At 45.9% G+C, this 27549-nt stretch overlaps 1 protein-coding gene across 1 annotated transcript; it reads left to right on the top strand.

Moving 5' to 3' along the window:
• Window positions 1-27549, top strand: LOC130493232 (zinc finger protein 345-like). Its single transcript, XM_056866929.1, has 3 exons — window positions 1-69; window positions 321-1562; window positions 27208-27549. Exons 1-3 carry the CDS (start codon window positions 1-3, stop codon window positions 27547-27549), a joined length of 1653 nt encoding a protein of 550 aa, XP_056722907.1.

Below are 27549 nucleotides of genomic sequence, written 5' to 3'. Positions count from 1 at the left end.
ATGAATGCCTGGAGCGTGGAAAGAGCTTTGCTTCGAGTTCACACCTTACTCAACATCAGCGTATCCACAGTGAGGAGAAACCATACAAATTCTTGGAGTGTGGAAAGAGCTTTGCTTCAAGTTTATCCCTTACTGTACATCAACATATCCACACTGGGGAGAAACCATATAAATGCCAGGAGTGTGGAAAGAGCTTTGCTTCGAGTTCGCACCTTACTCAACATCAGCATATCCACACTGGAAAGAGCTTTGCTGCGAATTTGCACCTAACTCAACATCAGCGTATCCACAGTGGGGACAAACCATATAAATGCTTGGAGTGCGGAAAGAGCTTTGCTTCGAGTTGGTCCCTTACTGTACATCAACATATCCACACTGGGGAGAAACCATATAAATGCTTGGAGTGTGGAAAGAGCTTTGCTTCGCGTGGGCTTCTTACATACCATCAACATATCCACACAGGAAAGAAACCATATAAATGCTTGGAGTGTGGAAAGAGCTTTGCTTCAAGTTCATCCCTTACTGTACATCGACGTGTCCACACTGGGGAGAAACCATATAAATGCTTGGAGTGTGGAAAGAGCTTTGCTTCAAGATCATATCTTGCTTACCATCACCATATCCACACTGGGGAGAAACCATATAAATGCTTGGAGTGTGGAAAGAGCTTTGCTGCGAAATCGCACCTTACTCAACATCAGCGTATCCACAGTGGGGAGAAACCATATAAATGCTTGGAGTGTGGAAAGAGCTTTGCTTCAAGTTCAGAACTTACTAGACATCGCCGTATCCACACTGGGGAGAAACCATATAAATGCTTGGATTGTGGAAAGAGCTTTACTCAGAAGATACATCTTACTTATCATCAAAATAAACTTGCGGGGGAGAAACCATATAAATGCTTGGAGTGTGGAAAGAGCTTTGCTGAGAGTTCGTCCCTTACTGTACATCGACGTATCCACACTGGGGAGAAACCATATAAATGCTTGGAGTGTGGAAAGAGCTTTGCTTCAAATTCGCACCTTACTCAACATCAGCGTATCCACAGTGGGGAGAAACCATATAAATGCTTGGAGTGTGGAAAGAGTTTTGCTTCGAGTGGGCTTCTTACGTACCATCAACATATCCACACTGGGGAGAAACCATATAAATGCTTGGAGTGTGGAAAGAGCTTTGCTTTGAATTCGCACTTTACTCAACATCAGCGTATCCACACTGGGGAGAAACCATATAAATGCCTGGAGTGTGGAAAGAGCTTTGCTTCAAGTTCACATCTTACTAGACATCGCCGTATCCACACTGGGGAGAAACCATATAAATGCTTGGATTGTGGAAAGAGCTTTACTCAGAAGATACATCTTACTTATCATCAAAATAAACTTGCGGGGGAGAAACCATATAAATGCTTGGAGTGTGGAAAGAGCTTTGCTGAGAGTTCGTCCCTTACTGTACATCGACGTATCCACACTGGGGAGAAACCATATAAATGCCTGGAGTGTGGAAAGAGCTTTGCTTCGAGTTCACGTCTTATTAGACATCGACGTATCCACACTGGGGAGAAACCATATAAATGCCTGAAGTGTGGAAAGAGATTTGCTTCGAGTTCAGGCCTTACTAAACATCAACATATCCACATGGGGAAGAAACCATATAAATGCTTGGATTGAGGAATGAGCACTGCTTCGAGTTCGCAGCTTCCAAGACATCAGTGTCTCCACGCTGGGGAGAAACCATATAAATGCTTGGAATGTGGAAGGAGCTTTGCTCAGAGGTCAAACCTTAGTTACCATCAATGTCTTCACACTGGGGAGAAACCATATAAATGCCTGGAGTGTGGAAAGAGATTTGCTTCGAGTTCAGGCCCTACTAAACATCAACATATCCACATGGGGAAGAAACCATATAAATGCTTGGATTGAGGAATGAGCACTGCTTCGAGTTCGCAGCTTCCAAGACATCAGTGTCTCCACGCTGGGGAGAAACCATATAAATGCTTGGAATGTGGAAGGAGCTTTGCTCAGAGGTCAAACCTTAGTTACCATCAATGTCTTCACACTGGGGAGAAACCATATAAATGCTTGCAGTGTGCAAACAGCTTTGTTCAAAAGGCACATCTTAAGGTACATCAAAATATTCACACGGGAGAAATCATATAAATGCTAAGTCATGTTTTGCATCAAAGAATTCACTGAGGAGAAAAACCTGACAAACATTGCCAGTGTTGCCAATTTACCTAAAAGACTCGATCATTAAATCATGGCAAGAACGATTAAACAAGTTTGTTTGGAGTGGTAAAAAAACAAGGTTTAGATTTAAAGGGCTTCAAGATGAGAAAAAAAGAGGCTGCTTGGGACTACCTAACGTAAAGTTGTATTACCAGGCAGCATGTCTGGTTTGGATTTCATACTGGATTGTACACCCTGAGGACAGAAAGGTCAGGCTTGAAAAAATTGACCTCACGCAAGGATTTCATTTTCAACTATGAAAAAAGAACGATCCCAGGATATTACGATCTATAAGTGTTGATGATTGTAGCATCCGTAGTCATCTTTTAAAAGTATGGAACTTATTGAAGATTAGACTTAACCCTACCCCACCAATAATTATGTCACAAACTCAATGTTATTTGGACTTACACGATAGAAAGAATAAAAATTATCTAACTTATAGTGACTTGATAACGAAAGAAGGGAAAATCAAGACACTTCAAGACCTACACAAGATGGGTATGCAAATTTCATGGTTCACGTATTTCCAAATAGTTGACCGATTAAAGCCAGATTGTTTTGCAGGTAGACCGCCAAGGGAAGTCAACAGAATTTGAATCAATATCCAAAACTAAAGATCACCTATTGACAAAAATATACCAACTTCTTTTAAATTATGATACGGAAGCAGAATAAGTAAAAACATGTATAATCAAATGGATGCAGAACTTTGGAGAGATGATTCCAGTGAAACAGTGGGAACTATTTTGGACATCAGAGATAACAGAATGATAGAGTTGGAAGGGACCACCAGGATCATCTAGTCCAACCCCCTGCACAATGCAGAAATTTCACAACCACCTCCCCCACACACCCCCAGTGACCCCTACTCCATGCCCAGAAGATGGCCAAGATGCCCTCCCTCTCATGAACTGCCTCAGGTCATAGAATAAGCATAGCTGACTGATGGCCATCTAGCCTCTGCTTAAAAACCTCCAGGGAAGAAGTACTTACCACCTCCTGAGGAAGCCTGTTCCACTGAGGAACTGCTCTAACTGTTATAAAATTCTTCCTAATGTCTAGATGGAAACTCTTTTGATTTAATTTTTGCCCGTTGGTTCTGGTCTGACCTTCTGGGGCAACAGAAAACAACTCAGCAACCTCCTCTATATGGCAGCCCTTCAAGTACTACCCTGTTTGCTACCCCTCCCAATTTAGTATCATCTGCAAATTTAATAAACATCCCCTCTAGTCTTTCATCCAGATCAGTTATAAAGATATTGAACAACCCAGGGCCCAGGACAGATCCCTGAGGAACTCCACTAGTCACTTCACTCCAAGTGGGTGAGGAACCATTAACAAGCACTCTTTGGGTTCGATCTGTCAATCAGTTCCAGATCCACCTAACAGTAACAGGATCTCAATCACATTTTCCCAATTTGTCAACAAGAATATTATGGGGAACCTTATCAAAAGCCTTACTGAAATCTAGATAAACTAGATCTACAGCATTCCCCTGATCCAGCAAGATAGTAACTTTCTCAAAAAAGTAGATAAGATTAGTCTGACATGACTTGTTCTTGAGAAACCCGTGCTGCCTCGTAGTCATCAGATCCATCCTTTCTAAATGCTCAAGGACTGTTTGATGTTGTCGAAGGCTTTCACGGTCAGAGTTCATTGGTTCTTGTAGGTTATCCGGGCTGTGTAACCATGGAAAATTCCAAGACCACGGTTACACAGCCGGATAACCTACAAGACTGTTTGATGATTTGTTCGAACACTTTTCCTGGTATAGAAGTCAAGCTGATGGGTCGGTAGTTACCCGGATCCTCCTTTTTCCCCTTCTTGAAGATCGGGACAATATTTGCCTGCCTCCAAGAATTCTCAAAAATAATGGTAAGAAGCTCAGAAATTACATCTGCATGTTCTTTAAGTACCCTTGGATGCAATTCCTCCGGCCCTGAGGTCTTTGTTTCATTTAAAGAAACTAGGTGTTTGTGCACTACCCCAATGCCAATTCTAGGCTGCAAATCCCTTCCCTCATCATGTGTTCTGATTACGCCATGTTGAGGACCGCTCCCCTCACAAGAAAAGACTGAGGAAAAGTAGGAATTGAGGAGTTCTGCCCTCTCTTCATCTCCTGGTACAATTTCACTTTCTGGTCCTCACAATGAGCTCATCTGTCCTTGTTCTTATTTCTTACTCTGTACATAGGGAAAGAACCGGTTTTTGTTGTGTGTAGCATCCCTCTTTAGCCTAAGCTCATACTGAGCTTTAGCTTTCCTAACACTCTTCTTACAAGCCCTAGTTTATATTCCTCTTTGGTTATAAGGCCCTCCTTCCACTTCCTAAATGAGTCTTTTTTTATTAACTTTTTAAAAAGCTGTTTATGGAGCCACCCTGGCCTCTTTAGGCGCCTCCCATTTTTCCTTCTCATAGAAATGGTTTGTGATTGCACCTTCAGTATTTCATTTTTAAGAAACGCCCACCCTTCTTCAACTCCCTTCTCCTTAAGTTCTTCTGACCATGAGATTCTACCCAGCATAAGTTTAAGTTTGTTAAAATTTGCTTTCCTAAAGTCCAACCTATATGTCTGACTACGTACAGTTTTTCCTTTCCCCAAGAGTGTAAATTCCAAGATGACATGGTCACTACTACCCAGGGCGCCTACTTTTATTTCATCAACCAGTTCTTCCCTGTTGGTGAGAATCAAGTCTAAGGTAGCAGATCCCCTTATTTCCCTGTCCACTTTCTGGAATAGGAAGTTGTCAGCAAGACAAGTCAGGAATTTATTGGATCTTGCACTTTTAGCAGAGTTGGACTTCCAACAGATATCTGGGTAAATAAAATCTCCCATGACCACCAAGCCCCGTTTCTTTGAGAACTTTGTAATCTAGTCTAGGAGTGTCTTATCCAAGTCCTCTGCCTGATTTGATGGTCGATAGCAGACCCTCACCATAATATCACCATTATTTCTTACTCCTTTTATTTTTACCCATAGAGTTTCGACTGGACTTCCATGCTCAGATTCGTGTATTTCTTCACAAGTATACACATCTTTGACATATAATGCTACTCCTCCCCCCGTCCTTATCTGTCTATCCCTTTTAAACAAGTTTTATCCCTCAATCTGAATATTCCAATCATGAGTGACTTCCCACCAAGTTTTAGTAATGCCTATTAGGTCAAAATACCCATCAAAATTTACCTCCTCACAAACTATTAAAGAGGACTGGTACAAGATTTTTTTTGGATGGCACCTCTCAGCCAAACATCTCAAGATGTATAACATGGCCAAGCCAATTGTTGGAAATGTTCGGATGTGGAGGGAACCTTTTACCATCAATGGTGAACTTGCCATAAAAGTAAAAAATATTGGCGAATGATACATTCAGAACTTCAGAAAATGCTCCGAGAGAATTATGAACTGGATCCTAAATATATGTTGTTAGGAACGTTTCCCACACCGCTAAATTCCATGTTTAAATAGCTCTAACAATATGCAATTTCAGCGGCTAGAATCGTTTATGCTAAACATAGGGGTCTTAGTAGACCAGAGGAGAAGGCTTCGAAGGGATGTGATAACCATCTTCAAGTACTTGAAGGGCTGCCACATAGAGAAGGGTGCCGAGTTGTTTTCTGTTGCCCCAGAAGGTTGGCCCAAAACCAACAGGTTGAAATTAAATCAAAAGACTTTATGTCTAAACATTAGGAAGAACTTTCTAACAGAGCAGTTCCTCAGTGGAACAGGCTTCCTCGGGAGGTGGTGAGCTCTCCTTCCCTGGACCTTGGGCAGTTTATGAGAGGGAGGGCATCTTGGCTATCTTCTGGGCATGGAGTTGGGATTACTGGGTGTGGGGGGGGGAGGTAGTTGTGAATTTCCTGCAATGTGCAGGGGATTGGACTTGATGACCCTGGTGGTCCATCTCTGTGCTTCTATGATTGGAAATCCAGTACAATTCCAGACTTTACAGAGTGGATTAATAAACTTTTAGACTTTGCTTTGATGGCTAAATTAACGCAATGGGTGAACCAGAAATTAACAGAATAATCTGAGTTGAAATGGCAACCTTTTTATGAGTATTATTCAAGTTGCATATAAATATCTAAAAGTATTAGAATGTATTCTTAGTGAGAATTAGTATTGAAATATAAAACTGCATATAAATACTTTAAAATATTAGAATGTACTTGTAGTGAGAACTGGTACTGAAATATAAAGACTAAATATGTTTAGATATTGGATAGAGTTATAAGACGACTCAGCGTGATAGTCTAAAGATTGAATTTCTGATGAAATTTCCATTTCTCCCTTTCAATGCAGATTGTATTAAAGCTCGGACAATAAAGTATGTTTTATCGTGCTTTCCCCCTTTCCCTCCCTTCTTTTTTCTGTACCCTCAATTTATATATATATATTAAAAAAAACATTTCCTGTGTTGCAAAATCTTCAGTCTCTAGCCCACCCTTTCTGAACATCATCATCTAGAGCGTTAGTGCTAAATCAAGCTGGAAGTATACAGCTGTTGAACTGGTATTGGTTTAAGGCATGTTAAGAATGTAAGAACATAAGAAAAGCCGTGCTGGATCAGACCAAGGCTTTCGAGCCACCCTGGGCAACTTCCATAAAATCACTGCTCAGACGATCATTCAGAAGCAGATAAGTTTATTGGAAAGCAACAGGTATAACCAGGCCTACACGGTAGAAAGCTGCAAGTGCTAGTCACTCTAAAGGGGTGAGATTATAACCAGTTCTACAGCACAGATGTTGGTTACATGTTTTGAGAAACGGCGCGATAACAGTACCAGCCAAAACTACAAAGACATCAAAGCCCACAAGCTCGTTAGCACAATCCTGCAAAAGCCAAGGTCAGGCGGGAGGGGGGATCGGGGGGAGAAGAGCGAGCATTGCATTCCCACAGGGGCCTACACAGGGAACACTCCAGTATAAGCCTAAACCAAAGTCCAAAGCAAAGGCTGGCCTGCCGCTTGTACGGGCAGACCAGCAGAGCAAACAGAACAGTTCCTCACACCATCAAATCCAGCCGTCTGTTTGCACCGGAAGCCCACAAACAAGATGACTGCAGCAGCATTATCCAGCCTGTGTTCCACAGCACTTCATCCTGTGCCACCAGGTGGGTGAGTGCACCACCAGTTGGATGCCTGCCTGCTTGGTTGCACAGGGGGGCGGTCATCTGGGGCAGCTGCCTGTTTGGAGCTTGGTCGGCTAATTTTTAAGTTGATAATTTTGTATGGCCCGCAAATTACAATATAAATATCCAAATGGCCCTTGGCGGAAAAAAGGTTCCCCATCCCTGTTCTAGGACTTCTTGCCTTGTTATCACTATTTGCCCCAGTTCCTCATTCTTCCCTCCCCAAAACCTCTGCTCAGAAGAAGGAATCTGCCCTATTACTTTACTCTCATTGTCATCCAATGGTCCAACTGCTCCCCTAGCTGATTTCCTACTCCTAATGTATTTAAAGCATTTCTTATTGTTTGTTTTGATGAGTTTAGCAATATGTCCCTCAGCATCTTTTTTTGCATCTCTGATTGTTTGCTTTCATTTCCTTTGTGCAAGTTTGTGTTTGCTTTTGTTTGCCTCATTTGGGCAACCCTTCTAGTTTCTGAAGGAAGCCTTTATTCTCTAATTGCTTCCTTCACCTTACCCATTAGGCATGGTGGTGACCTCTTGGACTTATTACCACCTTTCCTGACCTGTGGTATTCAATCCAGCTGAGCCTCTAGTAATGTGAACTTGAATAACCCCCAAGCCTTTTCTAGAGATTTGACCCTCCTAACTGTTCTTTTCCACTTCCTCTTTACCAGGTTTCTCATTTTAGAGAAGTTCTCTCTTGTAAAGTCAAAGATAATTGTGTGATATTTCCCAGTCACTTTCCCACTTACATATAAATTAAATTTGATGCCATTGTGGTCACTATTGCCAACAGGCTCAACTACATCCACATCCCACACTATGTCACTGGCAGCACCACAGAGTATTAAGTCCAGGATCGCCTCCCCTCTGGTTGGGTCTATGACCAATTGTTCGAGGGCACAGTCATTTAGGATGTCTAAAAAATTTATCTCTTTGGCTTGACTGGAGCATGCATTTATCCAGTCAATATGAGGGTAGTTAAAGTCTCCCATTATTACTACTTCATCACCTTTACATGCTTCCCTGATTTCATTTTCCAACTTAAGATCACCCTGAGCCTTTTGGTTAGGGGGCCGATAGAACGTCCCAAGTACCAAATTACCTTTGGGGCCTGGAATTGTAACCACAAGGATTCTGTGGATGAGTCTGCCCTTTCTATAGTTTCTAGTTTATTAGAGACTATGCCTTCCTTGATATACATAGCAACACACTTTCCAATATGCCCTTCCCTGTCATTTCTAAAGAGTTCGTAACCAGGGATGACAGTATCCCAATGGTTCTCTCCCCTCCACCAGGTTTCTGTAATGCTCACTATATCTGTTTTCCCTTAAAACCATGAACGCTTAACTCCCCCATTTCTCTTGGAGGCTTCTAGCATTAGCATAGAAACATCTCCACACTGTCTCTCTCTTTTGACTTGCCTGGCATGTGCCCTTGGGCATCCTTAAGTGGCTATCCCACTTTTTTTACCGTCCCCTTTCATGTCTATGCCATTCCCATGTGGACAATGTGTTCATTTACATTGAGTCTGCCTGAACCAGATGCTTCTCAGCTCCTGTCGCCTTTCCCCCCCAGGTTCAGTTTAAAAGCTGCTCTGCCACCTTTTTATGTTACACACCAGCAGCCTGGTTCCATCATGGTTCAAGTGGAGCCCATCTCTTTTGTATAGGCCCAACATGTCCCAAGATGTTGCCTGTGGCGAGAAAATCCAAATTCGTTGTGTATGGCCCTCTCTGCCTGCTTCTTACCAAAGCAACGCCGGAGAGTGTAATAGGAAACCACAAACCATGTTCCTAGGACAGTCTCAGACCACACGTTCATAGTAGTAGAGCATATAGGTTTATTAAAGGTTATAAGGCATAGAGAAGAATAACAATAACCCACAGAGATACACACAAACAAATAACATGTAGCAAAGTACTTTGGGTCGTTCCAAAGGAGAGAGAAAATGCTTCTCCCTGGGAAGGACAAAGAAGGGATATTTGGACTGTTCATTTATAGAGAGGAGAGGGTCCCAAATGACCCCTCCCTGTCACATTCTTAGGAAATGAGTTTTCTGCAAATCATGACTAAAATTGTTTAGAAATATCTTGTTCCATAATAATTCTTCTCAGTGTCCGTTCTGATATCTGATTGTGCTTGTCCATCAATGTTCCAAAACAATCTCCTCCTAGAGTGGGCAGACAATTTGCCGCCTGCTTGAACTGCCTTGATTTGGAGCACGCAATGTGCTTTGGGTGACTAGCTCCTGTGCACTTTAGGGTCAAGAGCCTAATTGGAGCTGATGTCAGCTAAAAGTCTTGTGTGACTATAGGTGATAATGCATGTGGTCAATTTCAACCCAAACTCATTTAATATAGATTAATAATATATTCAATATGAACTAATGATCAATACTGAAAATTCTCTCGACATTGCCCAGTTCCTAACAAATCTAAAGCCCTCCCTGCACCACCATCTCATCCACGCATTGAGACAGGTAGCTGATCCTGCACGTGGAACAGGTAGCATTTCCGAGAAAGCTACCTTGGAGGTCCTGGCTTTTAATCTCCTGCCTAGCAACCTAAATTTGGATTCCAAGACCTCCGGACTACACTTCCCCAACATCATTGGTAACAATGTGCACCACGACTACTGGCTCCTTCCCAGAACTATCTACCAGACAACCTATATGACGGGTAACTGGCCCTGAGCCTGGCCTGACTGGGGGAGGGCGGGCTAGAAATATGAACGTAAATAAATAAAATAATGTCTGCAACCTTTGCACCAGGCAGGCAAGTCACTGTGCGGTCCGTGCATCTGCCAGAAACCCAGCTATCTACATTCCTAAGGATTGGGGCTGGGATGCGACTATTACATCCCTGGAGTCCTTACCTACCTCTCTTTCTGCCTGTCTCAGCTCCTCCAGTTGAGCTAACTTGGTCTCAGGGAAGTGAACACTTGAGAGCCAGGAGCTCCCTGCACCGAGCACACACCCACGACTTCTGTCCAGCAGGCAGATAGTCATACATGTGACACTCCATAGAGCACACTGGAACCCCTCCCACCCGCCCCGACCCCTGCTGGCTTCCTATCTTCATAACTGGTATTTATTGCTCCCCATGCTCTGTGTGTTACATAAGAACATAATGAAGCGGGTCAGTGCCTTTTGGTTGACTATGCTCTTAGAATCGACCCCTTCCTGAGAAATGGTATATTATCTTATTCAGTTAGTCACCTACTAAGCAGGACTCAAATACTTTATTCACTTTAAAAAGTCTTTTTATTGATGTGCTCCAATGAAATTATTTGTATATATGTGTATATGCAAGTTTTACAAAGTCTTAAAATTCAGTAACAATGTATACAATAAAGCAAGTTCTACATACTATCCAGTTTTAAAATCCAATACTTAAAATATAACAGTCTGATTTAGTTCAAAGTATCTAATTCACATTCTAGAATAACATCTAAGTAAATTCATACGTACCAAGACCATCTTCTGAGACCCTCAGTCCAAAGACTTAGAGAGGTCTGAAGTTCTAGCCCTTTCTCTGCCCATATTTATACTATTTCATACCGTAATTTCACTGTTAAAAGTCACCATATTGTGGGGGGAATTCTTCCCCTTGGTTCTTTGTGATTGGATTCTCTGCCTGCTTACTCACCAAAAAGCAGAGGCCAGAGACTTTATAGGAAAGACAGATAGACCTTGCACCCAAGATACTCTTAAACAGCACACAAAAGCAATTTTATTGAACTTACAAGAAAGTATAAGGCAAAGGGAAAAACAATACTTAACAAATTTAACAAACCCACATAGAAACTGACAGACAAACAAACAGTCAGAATATTCTGGGTCGTTCCAAGGAAGAGACAGAAATGGTCACTCTCTTAGAAGGACCAAGGACTGGTCAGCTTGAAAGCCTTTTTATAGGCTGGACAGTGAGGAGAGGGTCTCAGCCTGACACCTCCCTTTCAAATTCCTCAGGAGATGAGTTTCACAAATCATGGCTAATTTTGTTTGGAAATGTCTTGTTCCAAAATAAGTTTCACTCAGTTCCAGGATCTCTGACAACTGCCCGCCTGTTCATCCATCATTCATGTACAAAAACAATTCCCCCCATGCCGATCTAAGTGACCTTCCTATCTCTAAACATAATTTCAGGCACCTAATGTGCTTTGATTGACTAACTCCTAGCAATGCAATTTCCTATACCCTCTAAGGTCAGGGGGCCTTGTTGAGGCTGGGGTCAGGCTTCTAAACTGCCCCCTGAAAGCCATAGTCAGGCTTTTAAACTAAAGGTTATGATATTAAGCATATAGATGTTTCTTCTTAAGCCAAACTAATCTTTAATATAAAAATTCTCACCACAGCCCCCCATTTTTGGGTTAAGAAGAACCCAAACTAATTAGTTCTATCGCATAAGTGTCATGCTGTGCAGGTCCCTTTCATTTTTTTTTAATCAGCTAGCTGCTGAAACCATTCCATACATCCTACTTCCTTCAATTCATTGGGCACCTCCCCTATACTTTCTAATATATTCTCCTCTCCGCATACCGTCGTTCTGTGGAGCACTTCCAGGGCTCCTCCTTTTAACGTGTGTGTGGGTGATGCAAGGTGGGATAAGGCTGCTGGGTTTGTGGATAGATGTAATATATATTGGGACCGTTTTATTACAATTTGTCGTAGTTAAATGTTGTCACATTAAGATCCCCCATTTGGTCATAACAAATGCTTGTGTTGCATAAACTATGCCCAGTTTTATTTTTAAAGCCCTTTCACAGATTCAACAATCCTGTAATCCAGGTTTCATATTGAATAATTCTGCATATGTACAACACTAATATAACAGTTTATATGCTCTAATAGGTCAAAGCCTGTAACAGTAAGAAAGGCCCTGCTAGATTAGACCAAGGCCCATCAAGTCCAGCAGTCTGTTCACACAGTGGCCAACCAGGTGCCTCTAGGAAGCCACAAACAAGACAACTGCAGCAGCACCATCCTTCCTGTGTTCCACCACACCCAATATAATAGGCATGCTGTGTTCCTCATGGGACTTGCTCATGGTGTTACGCTGGCAGTACTTCCATTCATGCTGGGAGGGAGGGTGTGCAGATGAAAGGGGTGGGGGCTTCCAGCAGTAGCGAACAACTCCAGGTCTTGTTAGATAAACCATTCGCTGTAGTCTTTTCAGTCTGCTTTTCAGCCTGCTAAGGGACAGAGATGGTTCTGCTGGTTGTGGTTGACAACTTCCGCCTAACTTTAGACAAAGGTCTGGCCTCCTTGTTGCTCCTACTGGATTTTTTCCCCTGATGCCTTGGATTCGGTAGATGAAGCGCTTGGAGGCAGAAGGTCATTATGCTCCCCACTTTTGAGGGGGTTCAGTTGACTCAGTTAAGAGCCTCAGGGTTTTTCTGGATCCAGTGTTATTGCTGGAGAAGCAAGATATTGCAGTTGCAAAAATAAGGGTTTCTTCCAACTCATGCAGCCTAGAAAATGGACTCTTGCCTTAATACGGCAGATATGGCCACCTGGACCCACACCACACTAACGTTGAGTCTAGACTACTGTAATGCACTGTACTTTTGTCTTCCCTCAAAATCAATTTGGAAACTCCAGCAGATGCAGAATACCCCCTTCTCAACTATTATCGGGAGCTAAACGGAATGTGTACGACTCTCATTCTGCAGTCACTCCACTAGCTGCTCATCTGTTACTGTGTGTGTTAAGTACCGTCAAGTCGCTTCCGACTCATGGCGACCCTATGAATGAAAGTCCTCCAAAATGTCCTATCTTTGACAGACTTGCTCAGATCTTGCAAATTGAAGGCTGTGGCTTCCTTTATTGAGTCAATCCATCTCTTGTTGGGTCTTCCTCTTTTCCTGCTGCCCTCAACTTTTCCTATCATGACGGTCTTTTCCAGTGACTCTTGTCGTCTCATGACGTGACCAAAATACGACAGCTTCAGTTTAGTCATTTTAGCTTCTAGGGTCAGTTCAGGCTTGATTTGATCTATAACCCACTGATTTGTTTTTTTGGCAGTCCACGGAATCCGTAGCACTCTTCTCCAACACCACATTTCAAAGGAATCTATTTTCTTCCTATCAGCTTTCTTCACTGTCCAGCTTTCACACCCATACATAGTAATAGGGAATATGATGGCATGAATTAATCTAGTCTTGGTGGCCAGAGTCACATCCTTACACTTCAAAATCTTTTCTAGCTCCTTCATGGCTGCCCTTCCCAGTCTCAATCTCCTTCTAATTTCTTGGCTGCAGTCTCCCTTTTGGTTGATGGTGGAGCCAAGGAATAGAAAGTCTTGAACAATTTCAATTTCCTCATTGTCAACCTTAAAGTTGTGTAATTCTCCTGTAGTCATTACTTTTGTTTTCTTGATGTTCAGCTGTAGTCCTGCTTTGGCACTTTCTCTTTTAACTTTCAGCAATAGTTGTTTCAAATCTTCACTATTTTCTGCCAATAATGTAGTGTCATCAGCATATCTCAAATTATTAATGTTCCTCCCTCCAATTTTCACTCCACCTTCATCTAAATCTAATCCAGCTTTCCTAATTATATGTTCTGCATATAGATTGAAGAGATAGGGAGATAAAATACATCCTTGTCTGACACCTTTGCCAATTGGAAACCATTCCGTTTCTCCATATTCTGTTCTAACTGAGGCCTCTTGTCCAGAGTACAGGTTGCGCATCAAAACGATCAGATGTTGTGGCACACCCATTTCCTTTAAAACCAGCCATAGCTTTTCATGATCCACACAGTCAAAAGCTTTGCTGTAATCTATGAAACACAAGCTGATTTTCTTCTGAAATTCTCTCGTACGCTCCAGTAACCAGCGTATATTTGCAATATGATCTCTAGTGCCTCTTCCTTTTCTGAAACCAGCTTGAACATCAGGCATTTCTCGTTCCATATATGGTAACAGCCTTTGCTGTAAGATTTTGAGCATCACTTTACTTGCATGAGAAATTAATGCGATGGTCCGATAGTTGTTGCAATCTTTGATGTCTCCTTTCTTGGGAATTGGAATGTAAATGGATTGTTTCCAGTCTGTGGGCCATTGTTTTGTTTTCCATATCTGTTGGCATATTCTTGTTAAGATTTTGATGGACTCCGTTTCTGTGGCTTGGAATAGCTCTATTGATATCCCATCTGCTCCTGGTGATTTGTTTCTCCCGATTGCTCTCAATGCAGCTTTCACTTCACTTTCTAAAACTGTAGGTTCTTCTTCAAAAGATTCTTCTTGGAAAGAATCTTTTATCCTTTCATCTCTTCTGTATAGTTCTGTTACTAGGCTCAGTTTAAAATATTGGCTATCACATTCAAAGCCCCTCATGGCCTTTGACCTCCCTATCTCTCCCCCCCATGTTTCACCACATCAGCTTCCCTCGTCTGAGAGGAGTCTTCTGCAGATGTCAGCCCTTGGCCCACAGAACCAGAAATCACCACAAAGTCTTATAGAGTCCAAACAGATGGCTTTTACTGATCAAATAGGCATACAGTGCAAACGAATAAAATGACAGCTATGAAAGGCTCACTAGCTGGGAGATATTATAAGGCAGGAAAGGCGGGAGATTACACGCAGGAATACAGTTTCCCAGGAGCTGAGTTCCCAGGCTTAGGCATGCGACCTTGGGGGGCAGACAATACAGCACAGAGACAGAGGCAATAACGAAACCGAGATAGCAGCCTGACATTCTGCTCCCCTCAAGGCCCCCTCCCAGTTCGCAAGGGGGCTGACCTGTCCGAGTAAGCAATGTGAAAGGCGTCGACGAGGTCGGGGGCGGAGACATCCCGTGCGCGCACCCATTCGTCATAGGCAGGGGGAAAATGTTTCCAACGAACTAGATATTGGAGAGTGCCATGGTGAATACGGGAGTCAAGGATCTTGGAGACTTCGAAGTGTTCTTCCCCCCCCACCATGATGGGCTGTGCAGGCGGTGGGTTCGGATGCCACCGTGGAGAAGCAACATGGGGTTTGAGGAGGCTTATGTGGAAAACAGGATGCACACGCCTCAAGGATTTGGGGAGAGCCAGTTCCACTGTGACAGGGTTTATGACCCGCGTAATGGGGAAAGGGCCAATGAATTTGGCGCTGAGTTTATGGCACGGTTGGGTGGAACGGAGGTTTTTGGTGGAAAGGTAAACCAAAGCACCCACTTGCAGATCACCCCCGGGGGAGCGATGTTTGTCAGCTTGCGCTTTGTATTTACGTTTGGCCCGGTCGAGGTTGCTAACGAGCCAGGGCCAAGTGGTACAAAGGGCGTGTGCCCAGGAGGCAATGTCGGGGTTCCCCTCCCCCTCTACATCATCTGTAGGAACGATGGGACTGAAATCTTGTCCATACACAGCAAAAAACGGGCTAAAACCTGTGGATTGATGCATGGCATTATTGTAGGCATATTCTGCTAAAGGTAACAGTTCCACCCAGTTATCCTGGTGGTAGTTAACATAACAACGCAAATAACATTCAAGTACAGCATTGACACGTTCAGTTTGACCATCAGTTTGAGGATGGTATGCACTAGATAATCCCTGTTCCACCCCCACCAACTTGAGGAAAGCTTTCCAAAACTTAGAAACGAAACCACTTCCGCGGTCACAAATTATTTTACGCGGAAACGAATGTAAACGAAATATATGCGTCACGAAGAGGCGGGCCAGTTTCTGAGCAGAGGGGATCCCTGCACATGGAATCAAATGTATTTGCTTAGAAAACAAATCAGTAACAACCCACAACACAGTTTTACCCCCACTGAGAGGGAGATCAGTCATGAAGTCCATAGCAATCACTTCCCAAGGTCTGCTGGGCGTTTCAAGAGGTTGTAGCAGTCCCGGGGGTTTGCCCTGCGATCGTTTCGCAGCGGCACAAACGGGACAGCTGCGGATGAAGGAGTCAATGTCGGAACGCATTCCCCCCCACCAGAACTGTCTGCGCAATAAGTGAAGGGTCTTCAGAAACCCAAAGTGCCCAGCTGTTTTGGCTCCATGAGCTAAATGTAAAACGTCCTTCCGGAGAGCTTTGGGTACATACAATTTTGAGTCTTTGTACCAGGACCCCCCTTGTTCCAAAACACCAGGAGGTAGGGTATGAGCGGAACGTTCTAAAAGGCACTGGTCCCGAAGGACAGTTAAAAAGGATTCGGAGATGGGGATTTTGGAGGGAGCCCCCCCGTCGGTCCTGGAGATCTGAGGAATAGTTATAGGGTTAGTGCTTACGTGCGGCGGCGCGCAGACTGCAGGCGGCTGAGCGGTCGGAGGGGTAGGAGGGGCGGGAACTCCGGTCTGTTGCGGTGGCGGCTGGGCAGCCGGTTGGGCTGGCGGAGCTTGCGAGTTAGGGAAGGTGTGTTGATGCTGGGATCGGGTTTGCACAGCCAGCATAGGTAGGGCCCCACGTTGCATAGGGGTGAACAGAGAGTTGGTAGGTCTTTCGAGTTTTACCGGATATTGTGGTAAACGGGAGAGGGCATCCGCGAGAACGTTCTGCTTCCCAGGGACGTGCTTCAGGGTGAAACGGAACTGAGCAAAGAACTCCGCCCACCGTTGTTGTTTCGCCGATAGCTTATGGGACCCCGTGAGGGCAGCTAGATTTTTGTGATCGGTCCAAACTTCAAAGGGTACTTTAGACCCTTCCAAGAATTGCCGCCATAAAGTCAGCGCATGATGAACTGCAGAGGCCTCTTTCTCCCAGATGGGCCAGTTTAATTGAGCGTGCGCAAATTTTTTTGAAAAGTAAGCGCAAGGGTGAAGAAGACCGTCCGGTCCTTGCTGGAGGAGAGCCCCTCCCATGGCTACATCGGAAGCATCGACTTGCACAATGAACATTTGATTTGGGTCTGGGTGCCGTAGCACCGGCTCCGAAGTGAAGAGGCGTTTGAGGGCCAGAAAGGCGGCTTGGCATTGCTCAGTCCATAGGATTTTTGCGGAGGGCAAGGCAGCCGAGCTTACTTTTCCCTTAGTTTTCAGTAGGTCTGTAATGGGTAGAGCCACTTGGGCGAAGTTAGGGATGAATCCCCGATAGAAGTTTGCAAATCCCAGAAATTGCTGTACTTGCTTACGGTTGGTGGGGGGAGTCCAATCGAGGACGGCTTGGACTTTGGCGGGGTCCATGCGAAGACCTTGGTGGGAGATGATGTATCCCAAAAACGTGAGTTTGCTTTGGTGAAATTCACACTTAGCTAGTTTAGCGAACAGTTGATGGTTACGCAGGCGTTGTAGAACTTCCCTGACCAGAGTCACATGCTCGTCCATAGTTTTCGAATAAATGAGAATGTCATCTAAGTAGACCACCACCCCACGATATAGAAGGTCATGTAGGATTTCATTGATGAGTTGCATGAAGACCCCCGGGGCCCCTTTTAATCCGAACGGCATTACAAGGAATTCATACATTCCGAAACAGCTAGAGAAGGCAGTGAGGTGTTCATCTCCTTCGCGGATATGGACTCGGTAGTAGGCTTCCACCAAGTCTAATTTAGAGAACACACGGCCTTCCTGTAATTGTCCCAAAATATCCGATATTAATGGGATAGGATAGGCGTTGGTCTGGGTAACCGCATTGAGCTTTCTGAAGTCAATGCACAGGCGAAGGTCGCCCTCTTTTTTCCGGACGAAAAACGCGGGGGCCGAGTTTGGGGCATTCGAAGGGCGAATGAACCCTCTGGCGAGGTTTTTGTCCAAAAAGTCCCGGAGGACAGTGCGCTCGGAAGCGCTCATAGGGTAAATCTTACTTTTGGTTAATGTGCAATCCTTTACTACTTCAATCGCACAGTCTGAGGCCCGGTGGGGGGGTAAGGCATCACATTCCCTAAGGTCGAAGACATCTTCAAAGTCCCGGTATACAGCGGGTAGAGCCGGTGGTACTGGGGCAGTAGAGGTTAACGCTGGAACGGGCGGAAATGGCAGAGCAAAGTTTTGCCGATGCTGGTCGCAGGTGGGACTAGCGAAAGAGATAGTGTTTGTTTCCCAATCAATATTGGGACTATGTCCTTTAATCCAGTTAATTCCCAAGACCACTTCAAATCGGATAGGGGCTATAGTGAAGTCTATTTGTTCCCAGTGGGAACCAATTCCCATTGCCACCCCTATGGTGCGATGATCAACTGGACCCCCCTGGAATTGGCTCCCGTCCATTTGAGCAAATTGGACGGGGGCGGGTAAAGCCTCTGAGTCGGCTCTGAGTGCAGCAAACGTGGCTTCGCTTATGAGAGTGCGACAGCAACCGGAGTCAATTAGTGCTTTGACGGGGATTTGTGGACCTCCGTTAAGTTGTTGTAAAACTGCATCTACGTAGACGGTGGAGTCCACTTCTTTGATTTTGGTAGGAGCATTCGGTTTGATAGGAAGATCCTGAGAGGTCTGTGCAGATGCTCCATTCACCACAGACCGGAGCCGTTTTTTGACAAGTCGAGGGGAGATTCCAGGTTTAAGGCTGGAGAAATCCAAGGGTTTTCCTCATCCGAAGAGGGAAAGCTGTCCCCCAATGGGGCACTTGTAATCCGAGACCCGGCGGGGTCGTTGGAAGCAGGCAGGGAGGCTGGGTCCCCGGCATGGAGTGCAGAGGGTGTGGGCCTTCCCGGAGCTGCGCTGCGGGTGGCCGCGGTGCCTCTGCGTGGTGGACGACCTCGGGCGCGGGTTGTCGTGCTGGGACGAAATAATTCCTGGCGGCGTGGGCAAACGGCTGCAAAGTGGCCCATTTCTCCGCATGTAAGACAGGCACCCCTCTGAAATCGGGCTTCACGTTCCTGGAGCGGACGTGGGGGATTTCGTGGGACGAGCAGTGGTGCCTTGGGTTGAGGCTTTTGGGTACCCTTCTCCTTGTGCTTTTGACGGACGAGAGAAATAAAGCGGCGGCGGCTTTCCACTTCCTCGGCTAATAGGATCCAGCCTTCGAGGGTATCGGGATCGCCCCGCATGTAAGACCAGTTCAGAATGTCAGGATGCAAGGCTTCCCTGAAATGATGGATTAGGGTGGTCTCGGGCCAACCTACAATTTTACTTGCTAGTCGCTGAAATTCATCGGCAAATTCCCGAACTGTAGCAGAGCCTTGTTTTAATTGTAAGAGTTCCGTTTTGGCTCTTTCTCCCAGGAAGGGGTCCTCAAACCTCCTTCTCAGGGCAGTCATGAAGTTGTTGAGGGAACGAATCGCACGAGAGCGGGTGTCAAACTGGAGGACCATCCAGTCAGCCGCTTTGCCTGTCAGGAGGGAAGCTACGTACCGCACCCGGCTATCTTCCGTGGGGAAAAGTTGACCTTGTTCTCGCATATAACTGTCCACTTGATGCAAGAAACAAGGCAAAGTCTCAAGAGATCCATCATACGTAGTCCTCAATTTGAGTTGCTTCCAAGGACCGGGCGCGGGCTGACCCGGTTGCACGGGTGGTCCGGGCGGAGGAGCAACAGGAGCTCCGGGAGGCACGGGTGGAGCAGGTACATTAGCAGGTGGTTGCACGGGTGGTCCGGGCGGAGGAGCAACAGGAGCTCCAGGAGGTAAGGGTGGAGCAGGCACATTAGCGGGTGGTTGTACGGGTACCCCCTGACCCGGTATCGGAACGGGCTGTCTCTGAGCTATCAGGGTTTGTTGTAATTGCCTGTTCTCGTGAAGCATAAGTTCCATTACTTCTTGGAGTTGATCAACACGGTCGGAGAGCTCCCGATTCTGGGCTCGTAAAAGATGAACCTCCTCACTTGGGCCACCAGTAAGATGAGGCTTACTGGTTCGGAAGCTCGTGGCCCATTGAGAGCTATCCCCATATAAATCCTCGTCTTCAGACTCATCTGAGTCTCGACGTCGGTCAGCCAAACGGCGTGCGCGTTGGGTCGCACGCGACGGGACAAACGCCGGGGAAAAAGTTAGACCTGATAGTCCCAGTACATAGTCCTTGGGGCGCGTGTCCACGTTCGCCTGATTCCTTGCTGCAGCCGCCCTGGCTGCTTCCGCCGCCTCTCTCTCTCTTGCGACCCTAGCCGCTTCGGCGGCTTGCTGATCCGCAAGGACTTTGGCGTTCTCAAGTCTTAGGGCAGCCTCTGCCGTAATGCGCGGCAAAAGTTCTGTCTCGAGGAGCAAGAGTATGGGGTCAGGTTCCCCGCCCAGCAGAGGTTGTACTCGAACCGCCAGTGCGGATGCCTCGGCTCCAAACGTCGGGGTCAAAACTTGAGCCAAGGTGGCTACCGGGGTGTCCTTTGTACATTCCACAAGGAGAAGAGCGGTGCTAATAGCGACTCGCTTGGCCTCAGCCTGGCAGCTGGCCGCATCCGGGATCAGGGAAAAACCCTCCGGCGGGGCTCCCGCCATGGTAGAAAGAGTTTGTCGAGAAATAAGATTATCCAAAAGTCCAGTTAATATTTGTAAATCCTCAGTCGCCAATCGGGCATCGTCCAGTAATTGATCCAAGTCCTGAAGATCTAAACGAGCATCAGTATCCTCCGATGTTAACATCCAGAGACGTCCTGTAAGAGATTGCCACTGCGCGTGTACCAGTCCCCTCAAGCGGCAAACCTCTCGGTTCGTCCGGAAAAGTTCAGCGATTAAGTCCTGTAACAGAGTAGGGTCCTCTGAGAAGGGCTCCAGGGTAGTAGATCACCTGGAGAGCTGCACAGCTCCCATCCAAGTGGCAGGCGAACCCCCCCTGGGCTCCAGCCTGGCTAGGAGAACGGTGAAGAGATAGCTGTCATAATGTCAGCCCTTGGCCCACAGAACCAGAAATCACCACAAAGTCTTATAGAGTCTAAACAGATGGCTTTTACTGATCAAATAGGCATACAGTGCAAACGAATAAAATGACAGCTATGAAAGGCTCACTAGCTGGGAGATATTATAAGGCAGGAAAGGCGGGAGATTACACGCAGGAATACAGTTTCCCAGGAGCTGAGTTCCCAGGCTTAGGCATGCGACCTTGGGGGGCAGACAATACAGCACAGAGACAGAGGCAATAACGAAACCGAGATAGCAGCCTGACAGCAGGTGTCAACCTACAAATGGGCAAAATCAGCAACTGCCCGTACATGTGCTGTCTCTGTTGTTGCCTCCACCTTGTGGAAAGTCTTGCATGCAGAGGTCAGGAAGGCGCCCACTCTCCTGGTTGTCCACAAATTAGGCAGCTCTGAACTATGCAGGAGGGCCTTTCTATGCAGAATATTATGCAAGAGGGTTCTATGCAGAAAATTTATCCCACAAAATTACTGGGATAAATTATTAGGGTCTTCATTTCATGTGTCATGCTAACAATTCACTTTGCTTCAGTTCTGCTTTTACATTTCTGGTGGGTTCTATAACCCAAATGCTAGTTCATTGTTTATTGAACTTCCCATGCATTTGATTTTATTGACTCACTCTGTGTACATTTAGAGAATTTATACACTGCTTCTTTATTCCCGGTAAAAGTGGGATAGTGTTTGTAAAATGTGGTGGTTGCGGGGGGGGGGGAGCTTGCATGCATGTCTGTGAAGGGAGGTTGCCTCCTCCTTGTCCTCCCCCTTGCCCTATGTGTCCCTCAGTCTGCCACCACCCAAATTAAAATAGAGCACTTCTGTTTACCTGTGGTTGGGGGCACAGGTAGGGCCCCAGTGTGCCGGAGAGGGTGGATTCTTCCAGCTCCCACTCCCCTTCCTCTGTGCATGCATGAACAAGTGACTGGGTGCTCGAACAAAGGCCTTTGAACACACTTGGAGAACGTACAAGTAACAAGATATTTATTTACTGCTACACAGCTGTGAAATCTAGAGCATCTGCACACAGCGGATCTAAGGAAATAAAACCAAACACATGAGGCCAGTCTAAACTTCCCAGTCGCCCATCTGTGGGATGAGCATCTTAGCTTGTCATTCTGCCTGGCGTGACCCTCCACATGAAGCCAGAGGGCTCTGTCAACATACCCAGTTTTAGTGGGAACCAGATCTTTTAACCCTTGCTGTCCTGGCTGGGTGGGAATCCCTTTCCCAATCCTGCATTTGGGAAGAGAAGCCCTCGCGCTGCCCCTGGCATCCATTTACCCAATCATGTAAGAGCGCTCGTCTCACTAGATTATTGCCTAGCTCAGGCCATCCAAATAGTGATCCATTTTGTCCTTCTCTGGCAGCAGGGCCCATAATCCTCTTCTTGCATGAAACTAATCTCCGCTTTGCTGGCAACGTCGGTGTCTTATTACTCTCTTCCCTATGAGAAATCATTTTTCACGAAGGTTGCTACACCATTTCTCTTTCATTTTTCTTCAGATGTCAGGTCTGAGTTCCCCTGCTAAATCCCAATAAACAGACGTTCAGGCCACGAGTCCTAAATGCAGGTTTATTAAGGAAAACAAGGTGAGCAGGAACTAACTTGGAACTATTCAAGGATTCCAATGAGAGGGGAATGGGCAGTTGGAATAATATACAGAACAGAGAACAGCAGAGAACAGTAAACAAAACCGCAGACATATTTCCCATGGACTTCTCACAGAAGATTACAGCTATCATACACAGAGAAACACAAGCAGTCAAAACAGACTTCGGATCACACAGCCCAAGGTCTTTGGAGTCCACCTGCGCTCCCAAGCTAGGAGCTGACATTCTGCCCCTCCTAAGACCCCCCTCTCTTCGCATCCAGCGGGGGGGGGGGTTGTCAGGGTATGATGCATGAAACTGACTTACTAGATGTGGGGCAGAAACATGTTTATGTTTAACCTATTCATCGTGGGCGGGACTGAAATGTTTCCAACAGACCAAATACTCCAGCCCCCCCCCCCCGTGAATGTGGGAATCCAGGATTTTGGAGACTTCACAATGTTGATCCCCCCCCCCACCATTTCAGGAACTTCTGGGGGGTTCTCTGGATGCCATAGTGGGGAGGGTACATATTGCTTTAGCAAACACATATGAAAAATGGGATGGATTCTCCTTAACGCTTTGGGAAGCTGTAGCTCCACTGTAACCTCATTAATGATTTGAGAAATGGGAAACGGCCCAATGGATTTTTCACTCAATTTCCTGGAGGGACGAAGGGACCGTAAATTCTTGGTAGACAGATACACTAGGTCCCCCCACCTTGAAAGTCCAGCCTGGTGACCGATGTTTATCGGCTTGAGCCTTGTATTTTCTTTTGGCTTGTTCCAGGTTCCTAGTGAGCCAAGACCATGTAGACTGAATGGCTTGGACCCAGTCAGCAATGTCAGGACTCCCCTCCTCCCCAGAAACATCCACATGCCCAATGGGTCCGAATTCCTTACCATAAACAATGTGAAAAGGACTGAAACCAGTGGACTGATACACAGAGTTATTGTAGGCATACTCGGCAAAAGGCAATAGATCTACCCAGTCATCTTGGTGATAATTAACATAACAACGAAGGTAGCATTCCAACACAGCATTAACTCTTTCAGTTTGTCCATCCGTTTGGGGATGAAAAGCACTAGACTGTTCCACCCCAATTAGTTTAAGGAATGCTTTCCAAAATTTGACAAGGAATATGGAGCTGCGGTCGGAGATTATCATGCGTGGAAAGCTATGGTATTTATAAATGTGTGTAATAAACGGGCCAACTTCGGAGCGGAGGGCATGCCTGCGCAGGGAATCAGGTGCACCTGTTTGGAAAAAAGATCAGTAACTACCCACAGTACAGTTTTCCCCTGGCTAAGGGACAAGTCAGTCATGAAGTCCGTCGCAATCACTTCCCATGGACCTTGGGGCACTTCCAAGGGTTTCAATAATCCGGGCGGCTTGCTTCTGGGACGTTTCGCGGTGGCGCAAACTGGACAGCTGCGGATGAAAGAGTCTAAGTCAGATCACATGCCTGCCCACCAAAACTGACGCCGAAGCAAGTGTAAGGATTTGACATAGCCAAAATGCCCTGCGGTTTTCGTACCATGGGCAAGTTCTAAGACCTCCCCACGCAAAGTTTCTGGAACATACATTTTGTTATCCTTAAACCACAAATCTCCCCGCTTCTCCAGCCCTGTGGGCAGGACATTGGCAGTCAGTTCTGTTTGATAACTGCGAATCAGAGTGTCTCTGAAAGAGTCAGGTAGTCCCCCTGGAATCGTAGGAGCAGTTTTGACTGCAGGAAGGGCTGGAGGAGAGTTTGCAGAGTTTCCCGGCAGTTTGGGCAGGGGCAAAAGGGGGGGATGGTGTCTGATGCAGCGGGATGCTTCGCTTCCGCAGTCGGAGCTGTCACGCTTGGGCGCGAGTTTGCGTCGCTAGAGTAGGTAGAAGCCTCCTTTGCTCTGGAGTGAAGAGGGAGTTTGTGGGTCGCTCTACCTTGGTGGGATATTGGGGAAGCCTGGAGAGAGCGTCAGCCAGTAGGTTTTGCTTCCCCAGGACATGTTTGATTACAAAACAGAATCTAGAGAAAAAGTCCGCCCATCTGACCTGTTTCGCAGTCAATTTGTGTGACCCGGTCAGAGCTTCAAGATTTTTATCATCACTCCAAACCTGAAATGGGGTGTCCAAACCCTCAAGGAAATGTCTCCATATGGTTAACGCGTGCTTTACTGCCGCTGCCTCTTTTTCCCAAATGGGCCAGTTGAGCTGGGATTGAGAGAATTTCTTGGAAAAGTAGGCACAGGGGTGCAGGCGGCCATCCGCCTCCTCTTGCAAGAGTGCACCTCCCATGGCTACCTCAGAAGCATCAACCTGAATGATAAATTGACGTTCTCAATCTGGGTGCTTCAGCACCGGTTCAGTGGTAAATAGGCATTTTGAAGTCTCAAAAGCCTGTTGGCAGGCGTCCAGGTTACCCGAGCGGAAGGGAGGATAGCCATGTGACAGGCTCTGACATAATCATGGTATTCTGTGAACATGTGCAGAATTAATTCCATATAGAGCTTAAACGCATCATGCAAACTGAGCCACTACAGAGGTTTGTGTAATGTATAATGAAAGTCTGTGTAATGCTGACAGGCTGACAGAATGCTCTCAATGTCAGCTCTATCAAAAGCTAACTACTAAAATTACCCTGATCTGTCCTTGAAGGGGCAGAGCAGAGCACCTTCCCTTATCTATCTATTTAGGTTTGACAAAATCACCTTTCTGACTCAGCTACCAGATGTCAGAATCTCAACGGCAGGACACTTGTCCTTTTCAAGGTCTCAAGATCTCTTAATGTACTAAGAGTGCACTAATAGCTGAAACTGTGCTTATTATAGCTTAAAGGCATTAAAGTTCTCTCAAAGATAAGAGTAATATGCTTTCTTGCCTTCTGTAATCTCGCTAGAGGAAATCCTACTGACTATTGTAAACAGTGTCACTTTGCAAATGACAAATGTAAACAACAATTGTGTTTTATGAGTTATATAGTTAAACATTGTGCTACAGATTTCTAAGTAGTCTCATTTAATGCGTATTGTCCTAACAAAGAGGATGGTATACAAATTATGTATATAACATGATCATGTAACAGAAATGAGTGTTTATACTTTAAGCAAAGAGGAGTGAAAGGAAAGGAAGTCCATATTTGGACATAAGACATGAGCAGCTGCACTGCTCCTGACATCTGATTAGAGGGAATAAAGGTACCCTCTTGAAGGATAAGAAAGAGGGGATAAAGGAGCTTTCTTCACTCTTAATGGGTCTAGAAACAGTATAAATATAGCTACAGTACTGCCAGTACTTCAGAGTGTTATAGCTGGCAGACTGCAGCTGTCTGAAGTAACACTTCTCCATCTCAAAAGGCTTGAGATGTAAAACATTGAATCTAGCCGCTGCCGAGTCAATTAGGATCTGTCCCAAACAAGAATTGAGGAATAATTTCACTTCCTCCAAGTTGGTGAGAAGAGGCATAACTTGGGGTGCCAAGTCCACTGAACTCGAACCAAAGTCCTTTTCTAGGATTTGTTGGATCTGGGCTTCCGTGACCAACTCTGTCCATAATACACAACACGATTTTAGCGGTGGCATTCGCCCCGTCCAGGCGAAAGCTCTCACCTCCATCAGCCATGGTAATCTGCCAAACAGGATCCCCCAATAGTCCTTCCAAAGCCGCGGTACTCGCGACTAGTTGAGAGAGTAGAGAGGTGCCTTCCTGGGTCACCCGGGTCTCCTGCTGGAGAAGATCACTTCCACCGTCCTCATTCACGTGGCAACAATGGTCTAACAGGAAGGTCCTGATGGCTTTTTTCCGCTCCCCACAATGCCACCAGTAGGCCTCTCTCCATGTACTCAGGGTACCTCCTTCGGCCTCCTCCCATAGGAGTTGACGGAGGATCTCCCTGGTGGTAGAAGTCCTCAGTCTCCCTTCCTGGGTGGACAGGCTGTCCCCTTCCTCAGAGGGAGTACTGGAATCATTGGCCCCAAATGCTGCTGCCATGCAACACTCAGGCATACAGTTCCAAAAACACAATATAAAGAAATCAAAATAAAGGTAGATTGGAATCCTAATGTCAGGTCTGAGTTCACCTGCTAAATCCCAATAAACAGATGTTCAAGCCACGAGTCTTAAAATGCAGGTTTATTAAGGAAAACACAAGGTGAGGAGCAGGAACTAATTTGGTGTCAGGCCTGCTCTCTCCTCTCTGCATTTGGGAGTGTTTTGTCTTCTCGCAGATGCTTTGCTCAAGGATTGTTTATCTAACTGTTGCATTCCTCTCTAGCCTTTGATGCCCGTGGGAGCCTGGCCCCGTTAGCCTGGGGTTGCCGTGCCAACCTGTACTATCTGATATGACCTTTATGACCACTATTCCTCCATATATTCTGCTATATTGCCCCCCCCCATTCCTGCCTTTTTACTTCTGCAAGCTCTGAATACCTGTATGTTTTCTAATAAAGTCAGCCCTCTTTTGGACTACCTGTCTGCAGATGTTGCTTTAGGGAGCACTACGGGGACAAGTGCTTACATTAAGGCAGGAATCACTCTTCTTTCACCTGCCTGGCTAGAGCCCTGGAGGGTTCGCCTGCGTCTCGAGTACGGGTTCCTCGCTTGGAATCCTGGAGGACTTAAGCCACTGGGCCCTCCGATTGGGAACATCTACCATCCCTGACGACCCTACTCTACTGCGTGATGTGCTCATCGAAGCAGTACGGACTGATGCCGAAATCAACCGCCTAGTGGAACTTGTTCTGGTTCAGTGGCGCTGTCTTGCTGAAGTGAGGCCCTGGACGTCCGAGGACACAAATCGCAGCGCCTATCACAAACTCCTGGCCCTGGACTGGCTATTGGACGAAGTGCATGTAGCACAAGAGGACTTGGCAACCTTGACTCGCTTGTTAGCGAGATAG

The sequence above is a fragment of the Euleptes europaea genome, chromosome 1, assembly GCF_029931775.1.
Source record: "Euleptes europaea isolate rEulEur1 chromosome 1, rEulEur1.hap1, whole genome shotgun sequence".
In the NCBI taxonomy this organism is placed as follows: Eukaryota; Metazoa; Chordata; class Lepidosauria; order Squamata; family Sphaerodactylidae; genus Euleptes; species Euleptes europaea.
Note: the sequence above shows the minus strand (reverse complement) of the source record. Positions and strands in the feature narration are given on the sequence as shown.